Source organism: Patagioenas fasciata, chromosome 4, assembly GCF_037038585.1.
Source record: "Patagioenas fasciata isolate bPatFas1 chromosome 4, bPatFas1.hap1, whole genome shotgun sequence".
Taxonomy (NCBI): domain Eukaryota; kingdom Metazoa; phylum Chordata; class Aves; order Columbiformes; family Columbidae; genus Patagioenas; species Patagioenas fasciata.
Window position 1 is genome coordinate 58,128,900 of NC_092523.1, and position 18,977 is coordinate 58,147,876.

An 18,977-nucleotide genomic window follows, 5' to 3' on the forward strand; every position below is an offset into this window, starting at 1 on the left:
ATTATTTCCTTCAAGAATGTTTATACTGATTTTTTTAAAGACCATTTCTATCCTTTTCCCTAAGAAAAAAGGCTTATGCAGTTTTCAGTCAGTCTCCCTGAACAGAAATGTTTTAGCCCCACAGTGGATGTCACACAACTACATAGAAGGGTGTGCCCAAAGATTCTGTGTTTCTACATCGCTTGGCACTATTCTCGTGCACAGGGATAAGTGAGATAAAAGCATTTCTGCTTCATGGTTAGATTTGCTGGTCTGGTTTCCTGAAGAACAAGATTTGGGCAGTCTGCGCGTTCATCGTTATCCCTCTGTACCTCTCCTGTTCCTTCTGAATACTTTCATTTCTTGCAGTGCAAAGGTTACTAAATTCAAACTTTTTAGTGAAAAAGGAGAGGGTTTTGGAGAGTGAGGTTGGTGTTCCCACTATGGACTGGCTGTGTTTTTTTTTCCGGACTAACCACAGCCTGAGCTGCTTTTTGCCTCCCTGGGGTACTGAAGAACCCTGGGGAGAAATTCTGCCATAGAAAATGGTTTGTGTTCTTGTCTGTGACTTGTGCACAAAACCATGGCCCAGATAGTGTGTCCATTTATCTGTCTTCATCTTTGCACATGTTGCCTCAAGTTGCAGTTGTCTTTTTTTTTTTTTTTTAAATAATACGAAAACCTGGTTGTCCTTAGACAGCATAAGGTAGAATAAGAGGGATTCGGAAAATAACTGTAAGGTTAGTCCTAAGCTGTGTGTATTGGCTTGTTTAGCAACTGATGATGAGTTTGAGGATCTGTCAAAACAAAAGGAAACTAATTTTTCTTTCTATTTTTATAGATCTGGAGGGATTTGGGAAGCATCGGAGTTTTTTTTTTTCCTTGGGATTTTTCCTCCATCCACAGATTTCATAATGCAAAATGTTTATCTAGCTACTGTGTGGTTTTTTTGTTTGGTCAGCAGCATATAGCAGGCTACCTGCACTTTAGCACAGCTTTCTCTTAATCTGAGTGGCATCAGGTTGAGTTTACTTAGGTGTGGAATTTATTAATACCTTATAAATATCCAAGTTCCAAAACCCTAATTCTGCCTTTTTTTGGTTGTGTATGTGTGCTTGACATTTAGGAACAGAGGATGATTTTGGAGGACTTGTTTCAGCTAATCTTATTCTACTGCGGAACAGACTTTTAGATATCCTTCTGAAACTTCTATATACATCTAAGGAAAAGACAACTATTAATTTGCAGTAAGTACAAAAAAAAAAAACCACTGAAATAGAGAAAGGATATTATTTTTTTCAGAATTATACAGCCTCTATTCAATTTACTAGTTGCATTGCATAATTTCATAGGAACTATTGAAGATTTATGCAGATGTCACTAAATAAGCTTTGGATATACTAGCAGAAATGGAATGCATGATTATTCAGTTGTATGCTGTCAGCTGTGGTAGCAAGAATTATAGTGCTAAGCAGATGCTGGTGTAACTAACGCATAGCAGCTATTGCATTAACAGGCTTTTGGTTTAAATTTTTTTTAAAAAAAACATGTTTGACAGTGGAAACTTACGGTTCAGGTTAAGAACAACAGAAGTAAATATCAGCAGGAGAAGAAAATACATAGTAGATTTTGGGGGGAGATTGCTTCTTATTGTTAATTCATGGTAGAAAAATAGCATCTGTAAAATTGTTAATTTTAAAACTTTGAGGGACGGAGGATCACAAGTGAGTAGGATGCAGTGGGAACAAGTATGGATATCTGGCTACTTTGATTGTTGGTTTGGGGTTTTGTGTGTCTGCGTTTTGGTTTTTTGTTGTTGTTGTTTTTGTGTGTGTTGCTTTTTTAGTGGGTTTTTTGTTTGGTTGGTTTTTTAAGTTTTGTTATCTGGAGGCCCAGGTCTTTAACCCTCACTCTCCTTGCATAGTACTTTGTGCTGTTTTCTCAGAATTTCATTTGTGGCTATAGAAAAATTTAAATTGGTCAAAGAGACAACCTGAGTCTTTATAGAAGTGAGATAGTCATTTTCTCATTTGGTTAAGATCAAATAACTTCAGTATGAGTGATCATTAGGATCATTGACCCTGGAATGCCTCTTAAGTCCTTAAAACTGCATGTGAGGGAACATGATATTATAGTTTTATGAGGCATTAGATTCACATGGTGAATTGGAGAAGAGACTGCAACAATGTAAAACCTTGACAAAATATAACTATCAAGCAGCTGCCTGGTAGGATGCATTGAGTCTCTTGGAGGCATTTTGTGGATGTATGGTGCATGTAGATAATGTAGTGATTGAATGAGTGTTGGTTGACATATAACCCAGACCTATTTGAGCTTTTCAACAATACTGCTTTGATTAAAAAAAAGAAAAAGAAAAAAAAAATACCATATTCTTTCAAATATTCCTAAGCAACTCTTCCCTTAATTAAAAAACAAACAAAACAAAACAAAAAAACCCACACAACCACAAACAGACCAAGAAACCCCACAAACAAACAAAAGCTTCATTTTTTACTATCAGGTTATTAAAAGGACTTCTTAAAGGTTTCTACTTATGTATGGCTCATAAGTATGTATCTGGAAATTATAATTTGTAGACAAATGTTTTCAGTTTAGCATTCCACTTTTGTTGTCAAAAGCAACAATTAGAGAAATCTTGTACAACGGAATTAGTCTCAGTATCTGTATTTAGTCTTCCTTTTCTGCTAAAGAAATACACTGTACGTGTTCCGTTAAACAAGATTTGGGGAACAACAGTTCTTGTTGTGTAGTAGACTTACCTAAGAATTAACTCTTTGATAGATGTGGATTTTCGCGTATCTTGGAGTTTGCCCTCTAGTGGAGGACACCGATTTTTGTTATCTATAATAGAGAGAAACTAAATGCTATAAAACGTAACAACTTTTTAATTTTTTTCCCCTTTAATTAGGGCTTGTGAAGAACTGGTCAAGACACTGGGTTTTGATTGGATTATGATGTTTATGGAAGAACATCTGCATTCCACCACGGTCACGGCAGCCATGCGGATTCTGGTGGTCCTGTTGAGTAATCAGTCTATCCTTATCAAATTCAAGGAGGGTCTCTGTGGCGGCGGCTGGCTCGATCAGACGGATTCTGTCTTGACCAACAAGATCGGCACTGTGCTAGGTACAGCATGTCGGCACCCTCACGATGGAAGGGTTGTGCGGGAGCATGTGTGCGTTTGGGTTACAGTTATTGTGTGAACACCAGCACCCCTCCTTTCTGCTACTGTTGTCTGGGCTGCAATCAGATACCTTTATACTTTGTTTTGCTTACAACTAAAAATTAATTTCCTAAGCACAAGGGAGCGTTTTTACAAAACTGCCCTTCAGTTGACACGATAAAGGATTTGTTATAGTTCAGTCTTACCTCATCATCTGTGTGAAGCCTGGTGTAGCTGAATGATAATCAGGTTTTTCTGTTGCCATCATGCTAAGGTTAAGTATGTCCTGTGGGCAGGCACATCTGAGCTAGATGCAGAGGCAACACAGCTGTGTACATAAGGTGCTTAAGCTAATAAAGATGCAGTAAAATTTACTCATTTGTTGGCTTTTAATAGTTAGAACACACGTGGTGTTATGCCTGAGCTGCTTTGTGTGGTGAGTTCTGTGCCAAATAGATTGACCAGTTTGGATTTTTTGCTACCTTGGGAATTTCTGTGTTTACGGTATCATCTCAGCCTTTCTTTTACTCTCCTTTTCCTGTGTCCTTCTCCATGCATGCACACTCTTTAATTAAAGACATCCTTTGTGAGTTTTTAAAGTCTCGTTTATCCAGATTATCAGACCTTTTCATTACCCTGCATGATCTAAAATTCAGTGTATAAGACTTCAGTGCTACAAAACCCGTTTTGAGCATCACCAGCCTGTCTGAATTGCATCTCCAAGTGTCTGAAATAACAGATGTCAATTCTGTGTAGACAGGGGTAGCAACAATTTCCCACAGGCCTGATTTTTTTAGTCAAATTAAGATACTGCTTTTGAGATGACTGTCTGTGGAGATCTTTCATGAGCTTGGGTAGGCTTTAGCTCAGGACAGCAGTATTAACAGTATTTTTCAACTTAATTGTTCCTAAAATTGCTGTACAAGGAGCCACCTCTCTGTGTTGCAGCAGTCTATGATCTGCTTCTGTGCTAAAGAATTTCCTTACTGGTTTATTATAAGGAAGTAATCGTGAAGCGTTGCTGAAGTGATCGTACTTCAGGAAGAGGGCTTATCCTGAAATGAAAATATAAAGTCTGATTTTTTTTTTTTCTGCTTTGTCTCTTTGAAATCTATCAAAGTATCTTATGCTGTCTAGTTATGTTTTTCATAAATGAAACTGTCTGGGAAATGTGTCTATTTACAGTGGTTTCCCATAATATATCCCTCTGGATATTCAACTGGGGACATAGGGTGGTTCTTTGCATTATTAATGAATTAGGAAGGTTAAAGAAAACAGGTTTTCTGAAATCATCTGTAGAGTTTTCGTATCTTCCTATTATAGTATCACTGTAATTGAATCCAAACTAGACTGTGACGAAACGGATATTTTTAAATTTGTGTCTCATCAAATGACAGAGATTATCTTATTTTTATACCTTGTATTTTTTAATAAATTATGACACATTGGCTCAAAGATTTCTCAGGAAACCAGATACCAGCTATTTTTGTTTAAGACTGCTGATGGAATCCCTTCAGCTTTGTAGTGAAGAATTCATTAGTGTGAATCCTGGTAGATATTTTGTGTTTTTAAAAAGTCAGTTTCTGGTAGAAAGAAAATCTGTATTAGAACCTCAGAGAAACAACCTGATCTTCTGACAGTGTCAGAAGAATTGCTCACTGTGCTGATGCAGAGACTGAACTCCTTCCTCAATTCGAAATAAACGCTTCTGCAGCCCCAGTGAGGTTTCTTTGTTGTTTTGTTTTGGTTTTGTTTTTAAATACCAAAACGAAGTACCTAGGTAGAAGCAGGGTCACAAAAGGTGAGCCTTGTGCCTCTGGCAGCACTTAAAAATAAAATAAGAACATTTAATGCTTTGTACCAGCTGCAAGATGCCTGTGAGACATCTTTGAAAACCAATTAGCAGCCTGTCATCTTAAATCGGCCATAGAATTGCTGATTGGTAATATAAATCTGTACTTGAGATTCTCAAGGTGAGACTTGCCTCGGCCAGGGAAGTTTTTTTTTCAGAAGTTTGGGTGTTTCGAAAGTCTGAAAATGTGATCACAATCAGAAAATGCATCGCTGTGTGTATGGAGTAGCATTAGGCAGCCTGTATGGAGCAGTGTCACCTATGTTATATGGGAAGGCAACCTTTTCCTTTTTTTTTTATTGATTAAAAAAAAAAGTTACACATCTGGAGCAGAATTGTGTAATATGTGTGTGATAACCTGTATGCGCATATTCGTATTTACAGCATTAATTTCTGAGGAGGTAACCTCTCGAGTTTTACGACTTGAGTAAGAGTGAGCTTTGTGGGCATTTCCCTGTGGCTATTGTTGTTTTTTTGTATTTCTTCTCATCTCAGGGTTCAATGTCGGCAGGAGTGCTGGTGGCAGATCAACAGTCCGGGAGATTAACCGGGATGCTTGTCACTTCCCTGGCTTCCCCGTCCTGCAGTCCCTTCTCCCAAAGCACACCAACGTCCCCGCGCTCTATTTCCTCCTCATGGCCCTATTCCTGCAGCAGCCGGTCACTGAACTGCCTGAAAACCTGCAGGTCAGTGCGCCTGTCGTCAGCAGCCGATGTAAGCAGGGTTGCCAGGTAGGGATTATCTGGTAAAATGTAAATATCATTCTGTCTGTCATGAAAGAAAATGGATTAGCCAGCTGTCTCAGCAGTCATGACGTGGTGTTAGTGCAGAGCAATTTGGGGTGGAAGAGCAAGGTGCTGTGGGGGTATGTGGAAGCCAGCCTGTTATAGTTGTCAGTGATGGCTTTCTGGTCTGTTTTGGGGTCAAATGAGAATCACAGAATGGTTGGGTTGGAAGGGACCTCTCGAGATCATCTAGTCCAGCCTACCAAGAAGCAAATTCCTGGCTTGAGTTGGTATGGTGTGGGCATTGAAGGGGTCCTGCTTTCTTTGTTGTTTTGTTTTGGTTTTAATTTTTTTTTTTTTTTTTTTTTAAAGAGTGGGGAGTTCCCAAGTTAAAGAGTGTTCACAAGGTTACAGACAAAACAAAGTAGCTTTTATTTCAGAAAGCCTCTGTGGTTTTGTAGGGAGAAATCTCAGTTGTTCTCATTCTCAGCAGGTTGATTTTGGACTCGTTTTAATTATATGTAAATTATTAGATATTGTATGGTCTACAACAGAATCCTAGGAAACCTTACAATAGTGCATTATGGAGATAAGCCACACTCCAGATTGACAAAATGCCAATTAGAAATGGGTGCAAATGGGAGGGTATTCTGTCTCCCTGTTTTCTCAAGAGGGAGGCTTGACAACACATTCAGCTCTGTGCTATATTGAAGTAGAGGCATGAATCTCACCTCCTGCTTACACCACTGAAGTATGACACTGTTAGGCTGAAATTAAATTCAACTAGTTCAAGTATTTAGCAGTAGGACTCAGTGATAGAGGTGGGCACTTTAATTTTTTATTTTTTATTTGATTTAGTTTTTTTGACTTGCTGGTAAATACAACTTGGTTTGTTTATTTTGTTTTTTTTCTGGGGGACACCGTATGAGTTTTGTTGCTAGGTGTGAGTGAGCTGGCGTGATTGTGCAGCACTTGTGCTGACAGGTCTCCTCTTGCTTCAAAATAGTTAAATACCTTGAGAGGGTGAGAGTTGGAGTTATGTTAGCCTGTGGTTAGAATGAATTTTTCTCTGTGCCTCCTGACACATGACCTTCATATGAAGTTTTTAGGGATAAAATTTGAAGGATGTAAAAAAAAATTCATTTTTTTAGATACTGTATCATAGGTGTAATAATAAGCAATATCACATTGCACAGAAGAAAGGGATTATTTCATGTCTTCTTTCTTATCTTTTGCCTCTTAGTTTGATTTAGACTCTATTTGGACATTCATATTTGGAGTTCCTGCCTCCTGTGGCACCGTTACCTCTTCAATACACAGTGTTTGCACAGAAGCTGCGTTCCTGTTACTGGGAATGCTGAGGAGCATGCTGAATTCCGTAAGCATCAAAATTTTGTTCATATTTGAATGTACAGAATTGTTCAAATTTGCTATGTGGTTGGAAAAGTTAAGCTTTGTCAGTGTCATGACAAACCCAGCTGTGAGTTAAGCTCATGCTACTTGGGTAAAAACCATCATTGTCAGTGGGTTATTGTATCTTAATTTATTATTCATTATCTGTAGAAATATTAGGAGCCACAAAATTAGCACTGCTTTTTCACATAAAACCTGGGCTTCATGTTTTGCTGCAATTAAAACAAAACAAGAAAGCAGAAGGATAAAATGCCCTTGGCAGAGATCGTTGAATTTCTTTCCTGATTAAAAACGTGAAGGAATGTTTGAGACTCTGTATCCCATCTGTTCAGAGCTATGCGAGTTGTAGATTTCATGCATGAACCTTTCACATGCAGAGAAGTCCCCTGACTATTAATAGACACATGCTGGAGGAAGTTATTTACAGCCAGAAGAAATGTGTCATCTTGTCATCTTTGAATCTAATGTCAGGAGCAGTGAAAGTTGTTTTTTCAGTGGGTAAATTTTGTTTTTCCTTGAAGACAGAGCGTGTTAACTGCTGAAAATGATCTCATGGAACGCTTGAAAACTATTACCTGTTCAGCTGTTGCCTGTTAGGTTGTCGTGTGTTTGCGATAGGCTCTGGGAAGCATATGTTGCATGTTTCCTCCATGTTAACATGTTCAGGGGTGTCTTCTAGACCTGAGTACTGGTCGCGTGTTTGTGACCTGCTGCGGTACGTGTTCCTGTTGTCATGTGTTCTGTCTCTTGCTCGTGACGTGTCCTGTGTTTGGTCCTCACCTGTTGGGACATGTTTGTAACATGTTCAGAGGTATGTGCTGGCTGCCTTGTGCTGTACCAGCAGGTGTATGTTCAGATGTGCTATCACATTTTGGGTTAACGTGAGTTAGTCATAACCAATGTGCTTTGAATTGTCACATGTTGGGAATCGTGGAATCATTTTGATCAGAAAAGACCTTTAAGATCATAGAGTCCATCCGTTGGCCTGATCTCTAAACCATGTTCCTGAGAACACGTTTTATCTTATGTGTTGTCATGTGTTGTAAACATAGTTGGTCTCCTGTTTTTGACATGCCTGAGCACAAGTTACTGTCGCGTTAGGCTGCTGTGTGTCATTGCTGTGGGTTCGTTAGTGTTCAGTCATGTCTATCTACGTTTAATCACATGGTTGCAATTTGTACCAGCCTGTTTCATCATTACATGTCCTGTTGTCATATTTGTCATGTTCAGCCACAGACTACTCATGCATTTACAATATTGTGACATGCTGTTGTGGCAGTCACATGTTTGTGATGGCTTGGACACGTTCTGTTGTTACCTGTTGCAGGCATATGGTTTGGACATGTGGTTTATGCGTTTGTTAAAAATTGGTGGGTTGTTCATTTTTCATACATTCCAGAGAAAAGGTCAATCGTGTGTTTGGTCACATGTTGAATCAGGTGTTCAATGTATGGTGACATGATGAGATGTGTTCTGTCACATTGGGCCAGGTTTGTCACGCACTGGTGACTTGCTTGAACACGTTTTCTGTTACTTGTTTGATCAGGTATTAGGTCATGTTTGGACAACATGTCTTCAGTCATGTATTCTTGACATGTGTTTGGTGATGTGTTCTGACAAGTGCTCCAACACACATTTGACATGTTCTGGAGTTTTTTTGACACTTGGTCATGTGATTGGCCCCACATTCAGTTGCTTATTTCTGCTCTGCTTGAGCAAGTGCTTATTCACATGGTGGATCCCATTTGATGCAATCTTTGATCACCTGTCACGATCACATGTTTCCCTGCATGCTTGACAGTGTGTGTGTTGGCAGATTTGACCCTACAGCTCCTCTTCCTGCAGCCTCTTTCTGAAATGAGCATTCTTCGATTAGTGCCATCTGCGCTAATGTACTGTTTGTTTTTTCAACCCAGCCTTGGCAGTCGGAGGAAGAAGGCTCTTGGCTTCGAGAATATCCCGTCACTTTGATGCAGTTCTTTCGGTATTTGTATCACAACGTGCCGGACCTTGTTTCCTTGTGGATGAGTCCAGAGTTCCTTTGTGCGCTGGCAGCAACAGTGTTTCCTTTCAACATCCGACCTTACTCTGAGATGGTAGGAAATCCAACCCGTTAGCTGTTCTGTTTTTACCCTGAATGTTATTTTTGAGGATTTAATTAATAGTCATACAAAGATAGAGCTCTACTTACCATGCAGAAATAATAGTTCTAAAGACTGGGCTGGATGTTCTGTGCTTGGGTTTTGGAATTGAGGGAAGTGCATGTTCAACTGAAGGGCAGTTGCTATGCAATGACATCTGAAACATCATTTTAGGGGGAATGTACGCTCTTTATTTGTTTGCTGCTGGACCAACTTTTTCACTCATATGAACAACATTAGCTCAGATTTACAAAAGCAACAGAGACTGAGCCAGCCGATGCTTTCAGCTGTCTGCTCTGGAGGATGTGATAAAATCTAAAACTTCTTTTTCCTCCCACTTCCCAGTTTCTTCTTTTGTGGCTTAACCACAAAACAATGTTCTTGTATTACCTCGAACTACTGAGTTCAAGCCAGGAGAGGCTGTAACTTCAGTTCTGCTTGCATTGCTGCCATAACCAGACCTATTGCAGGACATTGGTTGCTAGAAGTATTCTTGGAGCTAAGTGTCATTTACAAATTACACAGTTTCTAGAACATGAATGGAAGGGAAACAGTTATTGTTAACCAACATCTAAAAGTAATTTTACTAAGAGCATGGAAGGATAATTAGGCTGCAGGTTGGCAAATGATAGAACTAGGCAGAGTGTGATAAAGTACTTCAGAAAATACTTACTGGTGGCATGCCATCTTTTTGTCATCAGTAAAAGTAGATCAATTTTTTTAAAGGTGTGTGCTGATGAGTCTCTTATGAAGGTCATTTCTTTTGCTTTTAAGTATAACTTGCACTTGAAGTAGATGCTAGGAGCACTCTCAAAAAAAAACCAAAAACCAAAACAAAAAAAAAAAAAAAAAAGTGCCGCTTAGAAACTGGTAATGCTGATTTGGCATTCACCTCTATAGAGCTTTTAGAGGAACCTTGTGTCTCTGAGCAGATTTTACTTTAACTACTTGGTCCCTTGAAAGTTTGCATAACTGCCTTGACAACTTGAGGGCTCTCTGGACTCCAGATCTGTTTGCTCCTCCAGCATTTCCCTCTGCCCAAGTGTGTTGGACTAATCAGTCCCTTGTTGAAATAAAAACGCTGTAGCCCAAATTCATCCTTGAGAGAAAATTCTTAACTGACCTATCGGCCCTTCTGAGATTGCAATTGAAACCAGAAGGACTACATGTTTGGGTTTCTCTTCATTCCCTGGGAAAGCTCTTCTGCTGAAGCAGACCAAATGTTCAAAACGTTTGATTACTTCAAATGTGATTTGGTGACATGATAAGCCTGGTGAGGGTGGTCATATTGGCTCCTCTTGCATTTGGAGGAGAACGTTATGTAAAAACAATCACTCTTGTAGTCTTTTGGATTTGGCAGTTTTCATTACTGCTTGTGGCTTTGTTGCAGTCCTTCTTAAGGGCAAGCCCCTCAAAGGTTGTTGTTTGTCAGAAATAGGAAAGCTATAGCGAGATAGATATAGATTTTTTTTTTTTTTTTTTTAAGAAATTTTGGGGAAGTGGCTTACCTATAAGGTATCATATTAAACAAACAAAAGGTTCAGTTCCCTTTTTGTTTTCTGTCACATAAGCTTGGTATCCTTTTTAGTTGTCTTCTGTCTTGATTGTATTTCAAGTGCCTTAGTTGATAATGTTTTAAAAAGTTTTCTTTTTTTGCAATGAGAAAATTTATTTTTGTAAAGTAGGTAGAAATTGCGTTAGCCGTTCTTCTATCTAAATGAATATGAAATGAGGTCTCTAGCTCACACCAGTGTTCACTGATTAATTTTTGCCTTGGGAATCCAAAACTAGAATTTGGGTGTTTCTCCTGATGTAGATTAGGGAATTGATCCTCAACATAATAATCTTACAGAGAGCCTTCTTAAGTAGTAAAATGTGAAGTGAATAGCTTTATAAAGACAAGTAAGTAAATAGAGTAGTGAAAAGACTTTGTTAATTTGCTGACCTCTAGAGTTTTAACATGCTGTTTCTCACAGGTCACTGATCTTGATGATGAAGTTGGGTCTCCAGCTGAAGAGTTTAAAGCCTTTGCAGCTGATTCTGGCATGAACAGGAGCCAATCAGAATACTGCAATGTTGGCACCAAGACTTACCTAACCAACCATCCTGCCAAGAAGTTTGTGTTTGACTTCATGCGTGTGATGATTATTGATAACTTGTGTCTCACACCAGCCAGCAAACAGACTCCATTGGTAGATCTTCTGCTAGAGGTAAAGTTTCTTTAGGCTTTTGGGTTTGGGTTTTTTATTAATTTTTTAAATTTTATTTGAACTTTATTCTGACACATTTTTACTCTGGAATGGTTTCCTCTATTTACATTTTGAAGTTAGAGGAATGATGGCCTGGGAATGCAGTAGAATCCTGGAAATGGTTGTGAAATAAGAAACAAAAAAAGAGCAACACTAGTGTCATGTAAATAGTAGTTTGCTCACCTTTCTTTAACAGCTTGGAAGACCTAAGAAAGCACATGCAGAGGGTTTGTCTCAGCCTTTCTTTGAGAATGTTTTCTCGACTTCTCTCTCATCCCCCCCCAGCGTTTGTGTGTATCTGTGACCATCTCAGATGCCTGATCTGACAGACTGCATGCTGGTTAACTGGCTTTTTTTCTTGCTGTGCTCTGTTCTGCCCTCCACACCACAGACCTACAACTGCTTTTGTTCTTGGTCTCCTTAACTTTCATTTGGCCAGCCAAATGGCTCTGTTAGTTGCTAAACATGCTGTGTCTGTGTTTTATTTCTATTCAGTTCTCGCTTTAGAGTAGCCATAATCTTGTTTTGTCACCTTAGCCAATACTTGCTTTTGTCTGGAAACACAGGTAGTGGATCACAACACTCAATGTTCAACAGTGCAGCAGGAGAAGTTGTGACTTTCTTGAAGTTTCATTTTTGTGGAGTGTGATTTATTTCTTAACCATCCTTCAGGCCATGACAGCTATATTAGTTTTGTTGAAAACATAAAATCCCTGCAAATCCCTTCAGAAATATTAAGGCTTCTGGTTTAGTTACAGCAGATTAAAATAAGCAGCAGGACATATGGTACATTTGCTATTAAAAAAAAATCACAAAATAACTACGTTATCTTCCTGTAAGTTATCTTTTTTAAGTCTGTGACAAAGGAAGCATCCTTCTGTTAACTGTGAGGCAGAGTATGAGGAGTTCAGCTGCTGTTTAACTGCCTACACCTTCTTCACACAATGTGTTTGGAAATGTTCGGTTCACATCAATTCACATTGTCCCTTGACCTACCTCTTTCTTACCTCATCTACGTGTTGCAGAGTCTTCCATTTCTTCAGTAGCTGCAGGAATTTTGGACCATGCTTGTGTACTTCCTAATAAATTTCCTGGGGCAGTTGGGCCTCTCTGCAGTCACAAAGTAAAAAATGTATTGTCCAGAGATGCTTTTATACGCAAACACTGGGAAACATATTTGAGGCCGTGTTCAGTTTGTTGCAGTTGCTTTACTGCTGTTTTAATCTGTCATCACTCATCAATATTAATTACTGGCCCCTTAGTGTAATCAGAGGACTGGATATGTATGCACTGCTAAACTGCTGCGGGGGAAGACAAAGCAGGTTCACTTCACATTATGTCAGTTTCTAGGACTGTTCAAGTGGATCAGTTAGGTATGATTACGTATCCATTGAACAACATAAGGTGATAAAGTCCTTCAAAGCACAAAGGAAATTAGAAAGATTTAGCACATCCATCTATTATACTGCTATACCAAGGCTGTTGTAGTAGTATGCAGAACCCCACACAGACGCGATGATCAACTTCGGTGTTTGACCTGTCCCATTTACTTTTTTGTTTGTTTGTTTGTTTGTTTTTTACGGAAAGAGGTGACCATGTGGACTGAGATCATCGCAGGTTAACCATATGTTTAGTTAGAGATTTGTGCACCTTTTTGGAATGTGTTATTTTCCAGTGCCTATTATGGCAGTAGATGGGTTTACTGGATTTAAATAGGGATAATGTCATCTGTAAGACTGCGTGAAGATGTATACTCGACATGCATTCTCTTAAATTTTTAGATAAAACCAAGGCTTTTTACTGGAGGTAGAATGTTAAGAGGAAAAAATATAGTTCATGAAAGCGGAAAAAAGAGAAATTCAGCTAGAAAACCATCCTCCCACCCCCTTTTTGCTAACTCAGAGATAGTCATTATCTTAAGATTGTATTTCTTTTATCAGGCTTCCCCCGAAAGATCGACACGAACACAGCAGAAGGAGTTTCAGACATACGTTTTGGATGGAGTGATGGACCATTTACTTGCAGCTGATGTTTTATTGGGTAATACAGCGAAGTTTAATTATCAATCTATTGATTTGAGCAAAAGATTTTGATTATTTAACTTTTTCTTTATTAGCATCATCTTTTGTTACAATTTTATTGTCTTTATCTTTTTTTCCTTCCCTTTCCTTTGATGTGTAAATGGTGTTGCTGTTATCACGCTTTCCCTTACTGTCTCAATTGTGCCAAAGCTATTAAATAGGTTACTAAAAAAAGTATATGGGATGAATGTTTTGGATATGTAAACCAGACAAATTGCGATCACATCAGAAGGAACTGAAACCGGATCTTGCATCGTCTTTTGCCATTATTACATAGGTAGAGGATGTGGAGCTTTTGTAAATTTATTATGGGTGGGCACTTGGTTTTTAGAAGTTAGTTTTGTTTCCATTTCCTTCTGCTGCAGTTCTATTATGAATGCAGCACCTCAGAAAAAGCCTCTGGGATTAGCACTCTGTTGATCCCGTTAATAAATGGACAGGAAAAGAATGAGAAGCTTGCAACCTGGATGTCAGTGGGGTGGGCTGTCCCACCGAAGCATGAGTTTAGATGATTAAGAGATGGCCTGTAGGAATATCACTGCTCAGGTGCCCAGCTGGATTTCACGATGGCCTGCTGGACTTCCCAGGAGCTCTCAGTCTGCTCTGTCCCCATCCCAGATGTCACAGCAGCATGTGTTTCTGTTCAGATGTGCTTAGAAGTCTCCCTGCTTCTTGCCATAGCAAAGATTTGTCTTTCTCTGGGTGTAGTGCATTCATAAAATGAATCAAGAATCATGTTATATGAAACTTTGGATCAGGTTCTCAGATGAGCCACCTGTCCTTGCTTCTGTGCAGCCCAGGAGGAGAACTTTGCTTTCTCTGGGCATTCTTTCTTCAAGGTTCTGTTCAGCTTCCTCCAGGTATGGTGCTATCAGTTGCTTCACATACAGACAGGGCAGCAAGTCGATAAATGTAGGTGAACTTCCAGCAAAATCAACACCACTGATGTTTTTTGGATTTGTTGTTGCGGTAGGGTTTTTTTTTGTTTTGTTTTGTTATGGAAGCACTTGCGCTTTTCAAGCTTCTCTTAATACAGCTGGACTGACAGATGTACAAACAGACATGTGCAGCTGATGCAAAGCAGAGAGAGGCAGAAGTGATGCTGGTTGCTGTCACTTGTCATCTCAAGGTGTTTGGAAAAACAAAACACTAATTTAAAAAAGCTACAAATGGCTGTACTCTCATGCAGCTCCAGTTGAAAGGAAGGACTGTACATGAACATGATGCTTCAGGGTCACCCAACTACCATTTCTTCTGGCCTGTTAGCCTGCCAGTCCCCCCTTTTGTGGCCTTTGTCACTGCCAATTTCAAATGTTCAAATTATCAAAGTTCATTGTAGGGAAGCCACAAGGCTTTGGCTGTTTGTTTGACTTGAGTCTTTTTCTCTTTCACAAAAGTTTAGAAAACAGAGACTAATGTGATTGTATTTATACAGATGTTTTTTGGTAAGTGAAGAAAGCTGTGTTTTGCTGTTATTTAGGTGAAGATGCGTCTCTGCCTATAACGAGTGGCGGAAGCTACCAAGTGCTGGTGAACAACGTGTTTTATTTTACACAGCGTGTGGTGGATAAGCTTTGGCAGGGCATGTTCAACAAAGAATCCAAACTTCTGGTGGACTTCATAATCCAGCTCATTGCACAGGTAGCAGTGTTGTTCTGTTAGCCTGCTTGCCAAAACATTTTTGCAGGTTACATTAAAATCCATGGAGTGATGTCAGTCACTAAGCCACCTGCGTGCTGGGTCAGCATAGAAGGATGCTTTTCTTCCCCAGGCTTTCTCTCTTTTTACTGAGCTTCCCTAGCACATCTGGTCAGCAGTAAAAGCTGCTTTCAGATGATGCTATTTTTTAGAAATCCCCCAAAATAAACAATGAAAATTACCTCACATGATTTTTTGGAAGCTACCTAAATTTACATTAACGTTTTTGGGAAGCTTCCTCATGCATTTTTATTGGAGATTATTAAAAGACTTTTGTTGTTAATAATCAGCAATGTCTTTATAGATGTTAAAATTATAAATGTATCATTGAGTATTTAAGTCATTTTAGCCCTTGAAATTCTTGGAATGGATGCTTTTAGTAAACTACCAACTTTGAAAAATGAGCATGGGTCAGTTCAGGGAAAGATTATCTGCCAGTAAATTGATTTTTCCGCTACTATCTGATCTTTTTTTTTTTTCCTTCACATCAGTCAAAAAGAAGATCTCAGGGACTATCGCTGGATGCTATTTACCACTGTCTGAACAGGACCATCTTGTATCAGTTCTCAAGGGCACACAAAACGGTTCCTCAGCAAGTGGCTCTCCTTGATTCACTGAGGGTCCTTACTGTGAACAGAAACTTGATTTTGGGACCTGGAAATCATGATCAAGAGTTCATCAGCTGCCTAGCTCACTGCTTGATTAATCTGCACGTGGGAAGGTAAATATCTCAGCTGGAAGTTCATTCCAGAACCAGGTCTATGAAGTATTAAAATCACCTGTTCTCTCTCAGCAATGACGGCTTGCAAATCCAGTGAAATGCAAGCAAGTTTAAGTGATTTGTTTTGAAACAAAACTAGGTTTGAAGAGCCCAGATACAGAGAACATTTTCATACCTCTTTTTGCAGAGGTATTTTGAAATACTGACATGGGCGCTCATCTAACCATTTTGTTGTTGTGCTTTGGTAATTTGAAATGTTTTCAAGGTAGAAAGAAAAACTGGTGTTAAGTAATTAATAATCAAAGGGATCTGTCACTAGATTTATTGTCTATTGAATAATTTTGTATAAATTCTGTAGCTTAGTACTTGGATGTACAGCATTGAATAAGTCCAGTCAAGCATTTAATCAGATGCCAGTGACAAATGCTGTAGACACCAACTTTTTTGCATTGCTACAAACACCCATCTGGCATTTTCGTTTTATTTTTCAAAAAATATGTACGATTTGTTTCATTCAAAGACACTTAGGGTTTCTGCTGCTGATGCTTCCTCATGTTCTCTGTTTATGGCCTCAGCCGTTTTGTGTTTCTGCAAGTACCACTGTCTTCCTCCAGTGACATCAGTGTCCATGACATGTGATTTTTCATAAGCCTTTAGTTTAGCTTATGACTGCAGGTTTACCAGAACTCAAGTGGACAGAAGTAAAGATACGTTGCTGTAGTGGCACATATTAATCCTTGCGATACTGTCACAGGGAATCAAACACTTTACCTTGTATTTTTTTCTGGTTGTTGTTAATTTGTTGTGTATTTGTAGCAATGTTGATGGGTTTGGATTGGAAGCAGAAGCCAGGATGACAACTTGGCACATAATGATCCCCTCTGATATAGAACCAGATGGAGTCTACAATCAAGATGTCAGTGAAGGTAATCTGTGAGTGACAAAGTCACAGATGTCTGCTAATGTCACTTCTGTATTGTCATCACTAATCTTTTATCCCAGTTATTCTTAGGACTGTGTGTGTGTATATTAAAATAGATAAAAAATAGATAAAAATCACTTAAAAATTCCAAGACAGACATATCCAGGACAAGTTACTGTTTTATTAAAATAGAAAGCGTTCTTCATTGTTTTCTGGACTTGCACCAGAATTAGAAATACTGCTTTATATGCAGTGAGTTGAATGCAATAGAAATGGGTCATTTTAAGTGTGCACCATACTTTTGTATCAGCTGGATCTTACATGAGCATAGGTATGAAATAATTGGTATAAGGTGTAAAATTATTATTCAGTGGCATCCTCAGGATCTTTCACTCAAAGGAAATTTATGAACTAGCTGTGGAAGAACGGATTCAGTGATGGGGTTTTTTACATATAAATATATTAAATATTTATGTGGGTGTGTACTTATGTAAAATATTAAAGCATAATATATGGAAGTATGTTTGTATATAGACATATATTTCTATAAGAGTTTTTTTATCTCATTTTGTTGATAGATGGTTGTGGGAGAAGGATCACAAGTAATCAGAGCCAGTGTTTCAGATTCAGAGAAAAACATACCAAAATTAACTGTTTGATACTTTCTGATAGCATATAAATGGCAAAAAGATATTTCACAAATTATGCAAGAGAGCAAGAACCTGGAGTATAATGGCAGAAATTCTTCGGTTCACTACTGTAAACATACTGATTCTATAAGCACCTTAGAGACCTTGCTGTTTGTGATGTTGTACTTATGCAGGTCGCCAGCTTCTTTTAAAGGCCATAAACAGAGTGTGGACAGAGCTGATCCATAGTAAAAAACAGGTTTTGGAAGAAGCTTTCAAAGTGACATTGCCTGTCAACGATCGTGGTCAAGTGGATATAACTGTTGCGAGACCTTTTATTGAGGAAGCAAGTTTAAAGTGTTGGCAGAATCATTTGGGTAAGTGTAACTGAAGATTTATCTGTCCTGAATGGTAGATTTTCCTGAAGTGAACCATGTGCACTGGATGTGTTAATACAGGCTGAGCTTTTGTGTGACGGTAAATACTCTAAGCTGGCAGCACTGAACGTATCTCATTCAGAAACTCTCCTGTGCATAGGATATACGTACACTGTGCCGTGCATAGGATATACATACACTGTGCTGCACACAGGGCCTTTATTCAGTGCTGTCAGTGATCTCAGCAGTGTCCTGTGTGCATGAGCATGCACCAAGTAGCATATTGTGGATTATGGTGATGGAGCCATTTAGCACCTTCCCATGAACACTTGGCTCAGGGTGACCTGTATTACCTTTCTTGGGATTGGATGTGCCAGGCAGAGAGGGGGGAACCCCTCCTGAACATGTCTGGGTGCAACCTGCAAACACTCATTCTGGTGATCCGGTTGCAAATGTGACTGAACAGCCCTTCTCTAGCAGCAGTGACTCCCTGACTTCTCCTTCTTTGCTGGGGAATTTCCTGTTCAGCATAGGAAGCAGCTTTGCAGGAAAAGGGCCTGGGAATTCCAGTGGACAGCAAGTTAAGCATGAGTTAGCTGTGTGCCCATGTAATAAAGGCCAGCTGTTGCTGGACTGAATTAGTGAGAGTTTAGACAATAGATGTAAAACTCCAGGGACATGACTCCTTTGACAACTACATGGCTCTGAAGGAATTGAGATTAACCTGGATGTACAGAAAGCGTTTTTAGAAACTTGGAATACTGGTTTTTGTGGTTTCTGTATTTCTAGATCTGCTTTCTCCCTGTTTCTCATGTTTGTTTGAGTTTCCAGTATGTCACTGATAGTTGGTATATTTGCAGAAATGTTTTTACTAGAGTGAAGGATCTTTGGAGACATTATTGCTATAAAAAAATAGAAAGCTTAGAGAAGGAATGAATTAGACAGTGAGGAGTGCGAGCATGTACTCTCTGACTCAAAGGTAACTGATGCACAGTATGATTCATTA

At 39.0% G+C, this 18,977-nt stretch overlaps 1 protein-coding gene across 8 annotated transcripts in view; it reads left to right on the top strand.

Annotated features, from left to right (window-relative positions):
• The window catches only part of WDFY3 (WD repeat and FYVE domain containing 3), a 168,462-nt gene that overhangs the window by 116,197 nt on the left and 33,288 nt on the right, over window positions 1-18,977 (top strand). For 7 of the 8 annotated variants that reach the window (XM_071807984.1, XM_065837921.2, XM_071807979.1 and 4 more), the window contains 11 exons: window positions 1,106-1,226; window positions 2,909-3,126; window positions 5,511-5,746; window positions 6,984-7,118; window positions 9,070-9,249; window positions 11,271-11,504; window positions 13,484-13,583; window positions 15,105-15,265; window positions 15,814-16,043; window positions 16,860-16,969; window positions 17,789-17,971. In XM_071807984.1, coding sequence (XP_071664085.1) covers window positions 1,106-1,226; window positions 2,909-3,126; window positions 5,511-5,746; window positions 6,984-7,118; window positions 9,070-9,249; window positions 11,271-11,504; window positions 13,484-13,583; window positions 15,105-15,265; window positions 15,814-16,043; window positions 16,860-16,969; window positions 17,789-17,971 — 1,908 coding nt within the window. The remainder of the gene's footprint in view (window positions 1-1,105; window positions 1,227-2,908; window positions 3,127-5,510; window positions 5,747-6,983; window positions 7,119-9,069; window positions 9,250-11,270; window positions 11,505-13,483; window positions 13,584-15,104; window positions 15,266-15,813; window positions 16,044-16,859; window positions 16,970-17,788; window positions 17,972-18,977) is intronic. The other variant, XM_071807980.1, reaches the window with a different exon arrangement.